The sequence below is a fragment of the Pongo pygmaeus genome, chromosome 11 (assembly GCF_028885625.2).
Source record: "Pongo pygmaeus isolate AG05252 chromosome 11, NHGRI_mPonPyg2-v2.0_pri, whole genome shotgun sequence".
NCBI lineage: Eukaryota > Metazoa > Chordata > Mammalia > Primates > Hominidae > Pongo > Pongo pygmaeus.
The window spans coordinates 133,473,985-133,488,567 of NC_072384.2; the positions used below are offsets into that span (position 1 = coordinate 133,473,985).

The following is a 14,583-nucleotide window of genomic DNA, read 5'->3' on the forward strand; positions in this document are numbered from 1 at the left end:
GATCTGCGTCCACCATCCTGAGCACCGCTCGAGCCCACCCCAGGGACAGCTCGGGGGAGCCACAGAAACCGGCTGGTCCAGGGTCTGACACACACAGGAACCCACGGAGGGGCATGGGGGAGCCCCTCTATGATGTTCCCCTGTGATGCTTTCAGAAGTCAGGCAGTGAGGGTGAGCCCCCAAGGTAACAAGTCCCACCAAATAACACGTAAGAGCACATTCCGTGACCACAGCCATGCCACCAAAGCCACAGTTTCTCATCCCGACAGGTCCTGCCCTGGTCCATGTCAGCTGTAGCCCCAGGTCTGGGCAGGGGAGGATATCTGGTGAGTTATGGGTAAGGGGCAGCTTCGGGGCCACGACGGGAGGGCAGAGCCTCAACTCAGCAGGCCACAAGGGAGTTCCACTCCACGAGTGCACTGCAATCTCAGCTCACTGCAACCTCCACAGTTCCAGGCTCAGGGCCTGCAAAGCATCTCTCCCCACATTTAGCTTGCTTGTCCCTCTTGGGGGGCCTAGGGCTGCAGGGCAGGGGTCCCAGCTGCTCAGAGAGGTGAAGAGATGAGCTCAACGCCACACAGCAAGTGGCAGCAGGGAGCAGGAGGATGGTGGTTCCCTACTCAGCCTGACAAGGGTTCTAAAAGGGCTCATCCAAAAAGAGGGACTCGCCCAGAGTCTGAAGCCCCAAGGGAACACACACACACACACACACACACATGCACACACACGCACACACAAGTACATGCATCCAGGAACCTGCAGCCACCCCCAGTGGCCCCACAGAAAGTATTGGCGCGGGGTCTGGACGGGAAGGATGGGCAGGTCGGCTCCACGCAGAGCGTGTGTGGTGCCTTGTTCCACCTGGGGACAGGCCCATAGGCATCGAGGCCACACAGAAAGGTGCCACGGGTGGCACTGGGCGTGTGGCGGCGAGGCACTCACTGAGAGGACGCCTTTAGCATGTAGGTGGCCTCCCGGTCATCTGCGTTCTCCAGCAGCCGCAGGATGAACACGTTGGCCAGCGTCTGGCCCTGGTCCTCCAGCTCCTCCACGCGCAGCAGTCCCCGCGGAGCCGAGTCAAATACCTGGTACTTGTCTCTGGAGATCAGGGAGAAGGGCAGGCGTGTCAGCCCCGAGGAGGCCTGTGGGGGTCCCAGGAGAGCCCCACTTGGCAGGCCAACAAGCCTGGCTCCACAGCACTGGCTGATCTTCACCTCCTTCTGAAGCTTCCACCTGAACGCCTGTCTCCTGCACCCCAAAAGGGCGGCCCATCCCAGGTGCGGACAGCGGACAGCACCACGGTCCTGCCAACGCTGACGACCCTACTGCGGCTGCCCTGCTGAGCACTCGCTATGTATCACACACTGGGCTGGGCCCTTCACAGCCCTAGGAGTAAAACCCCCACTTTACAGGAGGGGAAACTGAGGCTTAGGAACGTGAAATAACCTTGGCTAAAGGCCCAAAGCTGGGCCACAGCAGAACAGACCTTTAAACCTGACCGAAAAGCCCAAGCTCTGTCCCGACACCCCCAACCCCCAGGCTGCAATCAAACCCAATGCCCAACACGCTCCTCTGCCCACCAGAGCGCCTGGTGCCCTGGGCCGCGACTCACCCCGGAATCTGCCGGCAGATCACCAGTAGGTCGTTGAACAGGAAGAGGTAAATTTCGTGGAAGAGCTTCTTGGTCCTCAGGGTCCGAGAGGTCTTGGGGCCTGACATCTGCTGCAGCTCACCCTGCTTCAGCAGCCAGCGTGAGTGGGAGATGATGGGCACTGACTGCAGCGGGGAAAGGGCATCAGACGGGCTGTGCCCACAATGTCCCTCCCCAGGACACGTCCCCAGTGCTGTGTCTGTCACATTCCCTGACACCTGCCCAGGGGCCCGACACATGAGGCACAAGTGGGGGGAAAGGCCGAGTTCTGGACGGATGCAGAGAAATGGCAGGTCTGTGTGTGTGTGTGTGTGTGTGTGTGTGAATGTGCACCCCTGTGGGCATGAGTGTGCTGTGCGTGTGTGTGTGCTGTGCATGTAGACTTCTGTCTATGTGTGTGGCCTGTGTTCTGTGTACCCACATGTGAGCTTAAAGTTATGTGCATGTGCTTGTGTGCATGTACACTGCTGTTTACATGTGTGCACTGCTGTGTGGATACCGTGTGTGTGCCTGTGAGTGTGGCAGCTAGTGTCTGTCATCATTGCCCCCACCAAGCTCTGCCTGTGGGATGCAGAATCAGAGAAGGGGCTGAGTTCACAGTAGAGAGGAAAGAATGGGACCCGCGGGGCAAGGAGGTCAGGCCTGCAGCTGAACAGCCGCCTGGCAGATGATGCAACTCAGCGGCAGGCGCCTGGCAGCCAGCGGTCAGCCCCGTGTGGAGCTACATGGGACGCCCAGAAGACCGCCTCTGCCTCCTCTAGTGGGGCTCAGCTCCCAAACCAAGCCTGACCTCAGGGACCGTCTGTGGGCACAGCGTGCCGATGTGGCCAAGTTCCCGGAAAGTCGGGCCCAGGCGACCTAAGGGCTCACGAATGCCTGAAGTTTTCTGTGAAGTTTGGGGGAAGCTGGTAACTTCCAAATCCTCCTGGTTTGAGAATCCCTGGAGCAGCCCCCACCACACCCTCCATGTAAACTGACTGCTCAAGGCCACACAGCAGGCAGGTGAGAGCAGGGTTCACACCCCGCGTGGGTCTGGGCTGCACACTAGCCCCGCACTCCCGTCTCCCAGGAGACAGGTCCGGGCCACCGTGGTGGTGTCTGACGCCTGGTGGCAGGTGGGGTGGCTTCAGCTGGGGAGGTCAGGGGGCAGAGGGGACCCTAAGTGTGGCCAGTCACCAAGGACCTAAGCAAGGCCAGCCAGGCACAGTGATCTGTGCCTCTGGGGCGGGGCCAGGGGCCCGTGCACGGACACAGGCTCACACCAATCCCTCCGGTTCACCTTGATCTTGAACTCCATCTTCTTCTGAATGCTGATCATCTGTTCCGTGCGGCTCATTTTCCTGACGCCCTCGTTGCATGCCTTCACCACCTGGGACAAGAAGGAGGGCACATCAGGCTACCAAAGCCAGTTGTCCCGGCCCCTTCCTCCTGCTCAGGCCACAGAGAGGGCTGAGTGACCACCGTGACCAGGCACTGTGCCCACAGCTGAGGATGGCTGGCCAGTCTCAATTGGACTGGAGCTCCTCTTTCTAGCACCTTGTGGGGCAAAGGCAAGTGGGAAAACCTGTTAGTTTCGGTGGAGAAAGTTGGTGCCTTGCCGTTGCTAGGAAGCAAACTCCAGAAAACACATGCGTGAGGCATCCCTCCTCCTCTGTAGGCTGGATGGACCGGCAGGGCTCCGGGCTGTTCTCCCCACAGCCCCCTGGGAGGCTACCCAAGCACCAAAGGACCTAACAATTGCACACTTCCTGGGACTCCTGAGGACTCGTTCTGAAGAAAGAAAATTCTGCAGTGACACATGGGGCCTGGCACAGGACCAGGCTCACCGCAGGCTGTCAGTCAGGGCACATAAATGAGCACCGTGCCCAGAGAAGTGTGCCAGCCTCAACAGCCATCAATGGATCCGATTAAAATAATTACGATCTATGCACATATGCAAGAACAGAAATCCAGGAAAGAGGCAGGGACTCCACCTGCACTTGGATGCGGGGCAAAGCTGTTTCTAAACCACAAGCCCTTTTTGTAAAGAATACAGTGGTGTGTGCTGTGTGTGCCATGTGTGTGCTGTGTATATGCAGTATGTGCTGTGCATATGTGCAGTGTCATATGTGTGTGCTGTGTATGCATGTGCAGTGTGTACTGTGTGTGATATGTATGTGCCACGTGTGTGCATGTGTTCTGTGTATACGCAGTGTGTGCAGTGTTGTGTGCTGTGCATATGTGCAGAGTGCTATGTGTGTGCGTGTGTATGCACGTGCAGTGTGTACTGTGTGTGATATGTATGTGCCATGTGTGCTGTTTGTGTTATGCGTACTGTGTGTAAGTGTGTGCTGTGTGTATGTGCAGTGTGTACTGTATGTGATAAGTATGTGCTGTGTGTATGTGCAGTGTGTACTGTGTGTGATAAGTATGTGCTGTGTGTGTGTGCAGTGTGTATTGTGTGATACGTAGGGGCTGTGTATGTGTGTGTGCTGTGTGTACTGTGTGTGGTATGTGCTGTATGTATGTGCAGTGCATACTGTGTGATTATGTAGGGGCCGTGTATGTGTGTGTGCAGTGTGTATTGTGTGTGATATGTATGGGCGTGTATGTGCTGTGCGTGTGCCATCCGTATGTGCAGTGTGTGCCCTGCGACTGTGCTGTGCACAGGTGTGTGTGCACAGGCGTCTGTTTAGGGCGAGCTGCAGCCTGTCGGAGGGCGAGGTGGTTAGGGAAGTTTATTGTTTTCTTTTTACTTACAAGCATTTTCTGAGTTTCCTGGTATTGAGTATAATTACTTTTATAAATCAGAGATAAAATAAACCTTGATTTTTTTAAAAAAAGCTATTAGAAACAGAGAATACCTTTCATTATAAGGAAAATGAAGATGAAAGCAGAAAAGAACTTTAAAAACAGAAAACATACCCCTGGCCCAGGGCTGACCTCAGGGAGAGCCTTCTGGGGCACGTGGGCCCCTCACAGGCCATGGTGGCCCCGTGTGGCTGCTGTCTGGTGGTGGCTGGGATGAACTCACATCTGATCAGGTAAAAGGGAAGCTCTGCTTCCAGAGGTGGGCATGGGCCCCTAGAGATGCTGCCTGGCTCATAGGTCGCGGATGCCCCCTGGTTACCCTGCTTGAGGCTCCAGCCTTTCCTCACTAGGCACAGCGTGTAACTGCCAGAGGAATTTTGGTGGCCAACTGGTCTGGGAAAGGGAAAGGAGGAGTGGCCCGAGGTGGGAACCGACTGCATTAGGATAGGAAGTATTCATGTCTCAATGTGGCTGAGAATGACCATCAGATGCCCACTGAGAGTGATATTCTTTTTACTAAGCTTCTGCCATGGGGTGACAAAGAAGTGGGATATGGACGTCCCCCACCTTGCTCTCCACCATGATGGCGTCACTGGCTCAATGGAGGTGCCCCAGCACAGCTGTCAAAAGCTGGCTCTCAGCTCCAGCTGATGCCAGGAGCCAAACGTGGCAGAGCACATGGTAAGAGCTCCTGAGGACTGAAACATACTTGCTGGCCCTTCCCGCAAAACCCCTGCTCTGCTGCAAACCTCTAGGAGGAGCCGTCCCTCTCTGAGGGTCAGGAGATGGTCTGGAGAGACGGTCCTTGCACTCTTGGGCAGCAAGGCCCAGGGCTCTTGGGCAGGGCCAGTGAATCCCCTCACAGAGAGGCACAGGGGCGACTGAGCTCCGGGGACTGGGAGAGTGGCGTGAAGGGCTGGGTTCCGAGCAAAGGGCTTCGTCAGGGCACAGGGAGAGTGGGAACCAGCCTCGGTGAGCCTCACAGGAGGGAGGAGAGACTGTTTCTGACATGGAGAAACAGGCAAAGACAAGCCTGGGGTCTGTGTGGGCCCCAGATGCCTGCATAGAACAATCCCAGGTGGCTGATGAGAGGAATCACGGCCTGTGCATGATCGCAGAGCTCCACACTGGTGAAGAACATCCTGAGAGCCATGCTGCTGTCCCCACATCCATGCCAGGCACAGTAACAGACAGGCGGTGAGTACGTAAGGCTGGAGCCAGGAAGCAGGGTAAAGAAGGCTTTACCCAAGCCATGCCTGGTGTATTTTTTTAAGCCCCAGTGACTCTTTTGGATTGCAAAAGTGAATTTTAAAATAAATTTGCATTTTCTAACAAGACACACGGACATGTGGGGAGCAGGGCTGGAAAGGTGTGCCTGGATGAGGAAAACAGTGCATTGGGATACAGCACGAGAGGAGGCGAGACTCACCATTTCCAGCTCCTTGTGGGCATCCAAGGCAGTGCACTCCCGCTCAGACCTCTCTTCTACCCTCTTCAGGATGTTCTATGCACAGGGAAAGGCTGCGTTAACTTTAATCTTTTCTGATCTTTCCTCCCATTTCCCACCTTGACCATGACTGCCTCCCTACTGCACCAGTCCAGCCCCATGCTGCAGCATGCGTGCAAACACATGCATACATGCATGCACGCACACGCACACACATATGCATACATGCATGCACGCACATGCAGTCCAGCCCCATGCTGCAGCACGCGCGCACACAAACACATGCATACATGCATGCATGCACACACATATGCATACATGCATGCACACACATGCAGTCCAGCCCCATGCTGCAGCATGCGTGCACACACACGCATACATGCATGCACGTGCACACACACGCATACATGCATGCACGTGCACACACACGCATACATGCATGCACGTGCACACACACATGCATACATGCATGCACGCACACACATGCATGCACGCGCACACACACATACATGCACACGCAGTCCAGCCCCATGCTGCAGCATGCGCGCACACACACACGCATACATGCATGCACGCACATGCAGTCCAGCCCCATGCTGCAGCATGCGCGCACACACACACATGCATACATGCATGCACGCACACGCAGTCCAGCCCCATGCTGCAGCATGCGCGCACACACATGCATACATGCATGCACGCACACGCAGTCCAGCCCCATGCTGCAGCATGCACGCACACACACATGCATACATGCATGCACGCACACGCAGTCCAGCCCCATGCTGCAGCATGCGCACACACACACATGCATACATGCATGCACGCACACGCAGTCCAGCCGCATGCTGCAGCATGCGCGCACACACACACATGCATACATGCATGCACGCACACGCAGTCCAGCCCCATGCTGCAGCATGTGCGCGCACACACACACATGCATACATGCATGCACGCACACGCAGTCCAGCCCCATGCTGCAGCATGCGTGCACACACACACCCATACATGCATGCACGCACATGCAGTCCAGACCCATGCTGCAGCATGTGCACGCACACACGCATACATGCATGCGCGCGCACACACATGCATACATGCATGCACGCACACACATATACACACACGCATACAGACCTGCGTGCACACACGTGTACAAACATGCATACAAGCAGGTGTGCACACACACACAGGCATGTACATACACACATGCACGCCTGCACACACACATGCACACAGCCTCCATTTGACAAATGGAGGGCAAGAGAGCCCGCAGGTGTGGCACCCAGCAGTGAGGACTGTCACGCTCAGTCAGGGTCAGCTCTGTCCCCAAGGGGAACTAAATGCTTACGGAACAGGGGTAGGGGGACCAAGGGCTTCCCTCTCCTCCCTGGGACTGTCATTTGGCCCCGAAACTTTGTTAACTTTGGTCTTATCCATGGAAGTGTAAGAAAGAGTCTTTTCTCCAACGGTTCAATTTTCTTCAATTAACAAAAAATTATGCCCATACTGCTTTCACCTGTAAATTACAATTTTGACATTGCTCTATAAACTCCACATGGTTTCCTCTTAGCAATCCCCACCATGCCCATGTTTTCTGACTGGCTTTTGTCCTGTAAGTAGGCTGGGTGCATCTGAGCACCAACCACCTGTCCTCCCGGCTGCTGGGTGCCACAGCAGCACAGATGTCTCCCCTGACAGCAGCCCAGGCCTCTCCTGTTGTCACCTGCCCACCTCTGCCTGGCAGCCAAGCCAGAGACCTTCGAGACCCAAAGCCACCTTCCTGCTTTTTCCACCCTGTATGTGGCCACCATGCCTGTCATTAACTGTCCCCCTACTTCCAAATCCCTGCTGAACAGCACAGTCTAGGCGCCATCTTTTCTCACAGGCATAAAAGCTGCATCTGACCAGGTGGCATTGTGGCCTCAAATGGAGGGCAGTATGGGTTCCTTAGCCTGGCACGTGCTCTCCCACGCCAGCCTCCACTCGGTGTGTCCCCAGCATGCTGCCTGATGTGGAGACTTGCCGTTCTCTCTGGAATGGTCCCTGACCCGCCACCCCTTTCTCTGAGCCCTTCCCTGAGTGCCCACCCCAGCTGTCCCCATTCCACCATTTCCTAATCACTGCATTTCCATTGCTTTTAATCTTACTGTTGGTTTTCATCTTACAGAAGCTAAGGTTTTAATATATTCATATATGCACTTTCTCTATAAAATGTCCTAAAATATTTTTCACTGCATAATTAGGAAATGTTACTGTGTTCTGTTTCACTTTTTCCAAGTTAAAAAAATATTTCCCATGGAATTGCGTTCATCACAGGTGTCTTCCGGTTTGGGGTCGCCGTCCCGGCTTTGCCCTCACATTGGTGTCTCCATTAGCCCTGGGCCGGGGGCTTCCCCCGACACCTGCTTCCTTGGCCTCATGCTCCCAAGTCCTTTCCTCCTGGGTTGGGCCTCCTGTCTGTAATTCTGCTCTTTCTGGAGTAGCTGCCCCTAGGTCTTTGGCCTCTCACCTGTCTGACCTCTGACCTCTGCAACCTGTGGCTCCCAGGTCTCCCTCAGCTCATGCTCCTCAGGGCCACAGCTGCACTCTACCGTCCACTTCACCGGCCCAGCTGCCAATGGCTCCGTCTGCCCAGGGCATCAGTAGACAGGGCCCCAGCACCTGTCAGGCAGAGGGGTTCTCCGTCCTGCCTCACTGGGCCTGTCAGGTGGAGGGGGTCTCCGTCCTGCCTCTGGGACTGTCAGGCGGAGGGGGTCTCCATCCTGTCTCACTGGGCTTGTCAGGAGGAGGGAGTCTCAGTCCTGATTCTGGGTCTGTCAGGTAGAGGGGGTCTTGGGCCTGCCTCTGGGCCTGGCTGGAGCCTCCCTTTTCTGGAAGCCCCATCCCCCCGGGTCTCCCATGCCTCCAGCTCTGCGGGTTTCCTCCTCCCTCAGCGCTGCTCCTTCCCAGGCCTGGCTGCGTCCCTGAGTTTGGTCTCAGGCCCCTTTCTCTCCTTCCTTGGCAGCCTCTTCGGTTAATTACCTTGACACCAGCAGGTCCTGCCCAACTTCTCCCTTTAACTCTGACCTCTGACACTGAACTGTCCAAAGTCATCTCAAACTCAGTTCATCCTGCCCTGAATCCTGAGCCCTCCCCGCCCCAAGACTTCCCCATCTCAGCAACGGCCGCACACCCCCAAACTGCTCAAGGTAAAAGCTGAGGAGTCACCCTCGGTCCTTCTCTCAGCAAGTCACTGATTTCAATTCCCTGACATCCCTGCTGGGCCCCCACTCCCCGACGCAGCCCCACGGGCCAGTGTAACCCCTGCCCCGTTTCCGTCACCCTCTGGAGCAGCCAGGGCCAGCTCCTAAAAGTGGGTCCAATCAGGTGACTCCCGTCACACTGAGGACAGGACCCAATGTCTTCCCTGGACCTGCCTCTGTCCCCATCTCCACACCCACTCCCGTCCCCGTCATGTTCCCGAGCTCGCTGCTGGCCTTTCTGTCCATGAACCTTGCAGTCTCGGGGCCTTTGCACAAGTGGTTCCCTCTGCGTGGAATGTTCTTTCCTCTACCTGCCCCCACTAGCTCCTCCCTGTCAGCCAGGTCTCAGCTTACACGTCACGTGTCTTTCCTGACCCGCCCCCACCCCTGCAACTGGCAGTGGCCAGCCAGCCACCCCCGTCATGTCGGCCCATTTGGCTGTCCCCAGGGCCATGCCCACTTCCTGGCTGTGCATGGGTCGGTCTCTCCCCTCTGCGATGGGCTCCCTGGGAGCAGGCGCTGCGCCCTCACTGCCCAGGAACGTGCTTGGCACACATGGGAGGAGCTTAGTTAGTATCTGTTGAACCAACAGACCTCCTAGAAAGCTGACAGGGCCCTGGAATGACCACAGGAAAGCCTGGGAAGCCCCGTCTGTGGGTCAGGTGGAGGAGGCTGTACCTGGACCAACAGCTTGAGGCGTGTGATCCTCTGGAAAGGCAGGATGAGGAAGGAGGAGAAGGGCAGCCCCCTGCACTTGGGGTCGAGCTCTAGCTGCGCGATCAGCTCCCGAAAAGCTGCCTTCTCCTGGCTGGGGACACAGACACGTGGAGTAGGTCTCTGAGCTTCAGGAGGCATGAACTGGAGACTCCTCCTCCCCGTCCACAGCCTCCCAGGATCCAGACGACCCACGGGCTCAGAAAACATGTTGATTTTTTTGTTTTTTTCAAAAGGAAAATATACTGTTCACGTAAAAGTCAAATAACAATAGTGGCTTCACAGGCCTGGCCTTGAAGACTTGGCACAATATGCTGATGCTGTGTGTGGGAGGACAAGGATTCCTTGTGTGGCCAAGTCTGTGAATCAGATGCACAATTAGATGATTTCACCCAGCGGGAAACTGTGGCAAGGTAAACCCATGTAGTGACAGGAACGGGCAGCAGGCTCGAGACACCACCAGGACAGCCTGCACTATTTCTGACAGGTGGGCTCGGCGATGAGCTGGGCCACAGCACTGATGAGGGCTGGGAGAGCTGGAGGTGAGCTCAGCCCCATGCATGTCAGCAGGAATGGCAGGGACAGCAGGGACGGCAGGGACAGGTGCTCTGCCTGTCACTCAGCCTCTGCTCACACAGCCTGGTAGGGGCCACAGCGGCAGGCTCTTGGGTGCTGTGAATGATTCCTAATCTGCCACGTGCTTGCCTTCTCAATGTTTATCCTCAAAAATTGCATCCTGATTCCCTCCAATTCCAATTTTCCTTCACCAACTGTTAAAACATCCAAATGCCCAAAGACTCAGGCTTGAAACGTGCACGTGAACTCCATGTCTTGGTGGAAAAGACAGTGAAGCGCAATGTGCAGACGCCGCAACTGGAAAACTCCCTCGGTGCTTCCGTGCAGAGCCAAGACGGCCTCCCTGGCTAACCCCAGTCACTGAAGCGCGAACCTCAGCGTGCAGAATTCAGAAGAGGCACGCTGGCTGGGAAATTACCTTGTCAACTAAACCTCAGAGAAAGTTTACAAAATGGGCAGATTAGCAATCAATGTCCCGGCGCTGCTGGAGGAGCCCCACCGAGGCTCTTCCCACGCTGTCCCTGCCCTTGTTGCTAGTTCAACCCCAGTCTCTGATGTCCTGGGCTTTGAATTGTCCACGTGACCTCACTTGACCTCAAGCTCTCTTTTCTAACTGCACAGTGCTCTGCTCAGCCATTGGATCCAGGTCCAGTGGATGCTACGCTGATTCTCTTGGGGTCTGGCTGGGCTAATGTTTCTCTAGTGACACCAATACACCCTGGAACTTCCCCGGTTGGGATACTGTCACCAGCCTGGCCAACTCCGGTGGCCCGTGTGGACCTTGGGAACGCAGAGGTGAAGGACCATGAAGCGCCACTGTGTAAGGAGCCTGGGCCAGCACTGGTATGGCTGCCCCGGGCGCCTCCCCCTGCCCCTGAGCCCCTTGCCGGGCACACTCACAGCAGCTGCTTATAGGTCCGCTCCTGGTAGGTCTGATTGCTGACGTAGGTGATGTAGACAGAGAAGTGGTCGGCCGCGTAACGGTACACGATGTCGCACACGTCAGAGATGACGATGTTCTCCTCCATCCGGTGCTCCAGCTCCAGGAGGAAACTGCGAGAGGCAGCGGCTTGAGGCGGAGGGTGCCCGGGGGGTAGGGTGGGGGATTGTCTTACCAAGGGCAGCGTGCGAGCCTGACTTGGACACACCAGCGTGCACGGTGAGTGTACAGGCCGACAAGATCCATTGGCAGGGGCACCGAGCACTGGCGGTGTATTTGGTCATCTTGAAGAATGACTGTGTTTTCACGGGGCTGATGGTGCTAGGAGCACCAAGAGACCTTATCTTTCAGGTATGTGCTGATGTGTTTGAGGATAAAATAGATGACCAAAGGGATCTGCTCCAGAAGGGTCCCCTGGGGGGTAGGGACTGGCCTCTGGGCTGACCACTGCTGACGCTGGTGAGCAGCACACATGGACATCTACCTCTGCATGTTTGGAATTTTCCACAGTAAAATACAAATAAATACATAAGACAGAAGTGCTGTGGCGGGGCCAGGTGCAGTGGCTCATGCCTGTAATCCCAACGCTTTGGGAGGCCGAGGTGGGCTGATCACCTGAGGTCAGGAGTTCGAGACCAGCCTGGCCAACATGGTGAAACCCTGTCTCTACTAAAAATACAAAAAATTAGCTGAGCGTGGTGGTGGACGCCTGTAATCCCAGCTACTCAGGAGGCTGAGGCAGGAGAATCGCTCGAACCCAGGAGGCGGAGGTTGCCATGAGTCGAGATGGCACCATTGTACTACAGCCTGGGCAACAAGAGTGAAACTCTGTCTCAAAAATAAATAAATAAATAAAAAAGCAGTGCCGCAGCAGAAGCCCAGGGGTCTCACAGGCCACTGTGGCCCCAGTCAGCCATCACCTCCCAAATCCACCAGAAGTGGCTGCCACGAGGGGGTGAGGGGGCTGCAAACAGAATTGAGAGCGTCACCGCGGAGGAGAGACCCGCTTGGAGGCCCACAGAAAGCGAGCAGCTCCCAGGGTGCCACATGTGATGCTGAGCGGATCCCCACTGCTCAGAGCGGGGCTGCACCGGGCCCCGCCTTGGTTTCCCATCTGATCACCAGGCACTGTCCCAGCTGAGCCCCATGTGGCTTCTGGCTGCAGAACTCCATGGCCTGCCCTGGGGATGGTAAGTGCTCTTTCATCCTGGCCACACGATTTGGCTCATTTCCTTTTCACAGGATTCAATGGACACATGTCTGTCTACTGTTCCTCCACTGCAGTCAGCCCAGGCTTCACACAGTCCCTGCTGGAAGCACAGCTCCCAGAGCCGTGGCAAACGCACTCAGGAGGTGAGGACGTGGGAATCCAGGGCTGCACCCTGCACAGGGCCTGGGGCCCTGCACGCGCCATTGGGGCTTTCTGCTAGGGTAAGGAGCAGCTTACACGGACACCTTCTGTCCCTGTCACAAGACTCCCGTGGACCTGCCTGGTTTAAACCTGTCCAACCACGGGTTTGATGCATGAGAGAGCTGGACTCAGCGTCACTCCAACCTGGGGCCAGCAGGATGCTCAGCACAGAGCTTTGTGTGGGACACAGGTGCTCATGGGAAGGGACGCCGGGGTACGTGACTGGCCACCCTGCAGGGAGGGGTGGTGAGGTTTGGATTTAGTTCTTCATTTATTTATATTTTATTATGGAACATTCCAAACATCTGGAAGTACAGAAGCCAGTATCGAGCACTTGTCACCAGTGTCTCAAGCATGTGCCCTGGGGATGAAGGGCCCTGAGGGAGGTGGCTGTCCCCCCGGTCCTCACCGCTCACTGACGGCCAGCACATCCAGGACGTTGGAGAAGAGGATGTGCGCCTCGGACGGGTGCAGGATCTTCCTTATCCGCTCATTCTCCATGAAGTGGGACACGAGCAGGTTCAGGCTCTTGTAGTAGGATGCCTCAGAAGTGACCAGCTCAAACATGGCCTGTAGCAGGGAGACCCCATGGTTACCACCTGAAGTTGGCCTTCCACGAAGGCGCTAGCCTTGTGCTGAGACAGAGGAGCAGAGGGAGGCTCAGCAGGGAGTTGAAAGGGAAAAATCGCCTGCTCCTGGGGCCTGGGATGGCTGCCGCAGGAGCAGCTGGTAACACCCGCGGCCGGGGATGGCAGTGAGGCCACTCTTCCTAGGGAGCACACTACCCCTAAGGTGACAGGGCACGGAGGCTACTCCCTGTGAGAGAACACTTACCATACTGACAACTGGAGACAGCCTAAGATCCAAAATATGAAACAAGACAAAAACAAGAGAGGTCAGGCTGGGCGTGGTAACTCACTCTTGTAATCCCAGCACTTTAGGAGGCCGAGGCGGGCAGATCACTTGAGGTCAGGCGTTCAAGACCACCCTGGCCAACATGGTAAAACCCTGTCTCTACTAAAAATACAAAACTTAGCTGGGTGTGGTGGCACACGCCTGTAATCCCAGCTGCTTGGGAGGCTGAGGCATGAGAATCACTTGAACCTGGGAGGCAGAGGTTGCAGTGAACCCAGATCACGCCACTGCACTCCAGCCTGGGTGACCAGAGTGAAACTCTGTCTGAAAAAAAAAAAAAAAGAAAAAAAGAGAGAGAGAGAGGTCAGCCACACAACTGAGCCCGCACAGCTGCCAAGGGTGGCTCGGCCCATGCGCTGGGTGTGGCAGTGGGTGCGAAATTCAGCAGGTGGGAGGAATCCTGTTCCTCCACGTCCAGCAGAAAAGCATCAGGGGGAAACCGGCCAGTGTCAAGCACGAATCTGGGGTGGAATCTGGGGGGATGTTTACTCTTTTTACCTTTTGAATCGCCTGATAATTTAACAATGAACATATATCATGGTCTGATTTTATAACAGAACCAATAAGGTGATTTTCATTTTGGAAGAGAGAAGGAAATCCATAACCTGATCAATTTTCTGGAGGTGCCTTTGTTCGATGTCGTGATTATTACCTGATTACTGAGTCTCTGAATAGCTGACTAGGATCTAACAGCAGCTCTGCATCTCACGGGTCATTCTGTAAGGGCAGGTGGCAGATCCCGGCTCACCTTCCTCCCTTGTTTACAAATCAACCCAATGACTCACCTTCCTCTTCCCCGTCACCCTCTGATACTCCTTGACTCAGGGCGGGTTCAGGTCCCACAGTCACTTCCCAGGAGGGACAGCAGAGTGGGTTGAACTGTGGCCCCCA

General features: G+C 55.8%; 1 protein-coding gene across 1 annotated transcript in view; it reads right to left on the reverse strand.

Moving 5' to 3' along the window:
• Positions 1 to 14,583, reverse strand: part of NGEF (neuronal guanine nucleotide exchange factor) — a 48,280-nt gene that overhangs the window by 3,613 nt on the left and 30,084 nt on the right. The window contains exons 4-10 of the mRNA XM_054477559.2: positions 13,187 to 13,347; positions 11,327 to 11,479; positions 9,815 to 9,944; positions 5,871 to 5,945; positions 2,931 to 3,020; positions 1,613 to 1,776; positions 943 to 1,098 (exon numbers count right to left, since the gene is read on the reverse strand). Coding sequence (XP_054333534.1) covers positions 943 to 1,098; positions 1,613 to 1,776; positions 2,931 to 3,020; positions 5,871 to 5,945; positions 9,815 to 9,944; positions 11,327 to 11,479; positions 13,187 to 13,347 — 929 coding nt within the window. The remainder of the gene's footprint in view (positions 1 to 942; positions 1,099 to 1,612; positions 1,777 to 2,930; positions 3,021 to 5,870; positions 5,946 to 9,814; positions 9,945 to 11,326; positions 11,480 to 13,186; positions 13,348 to 14,583) is intronic.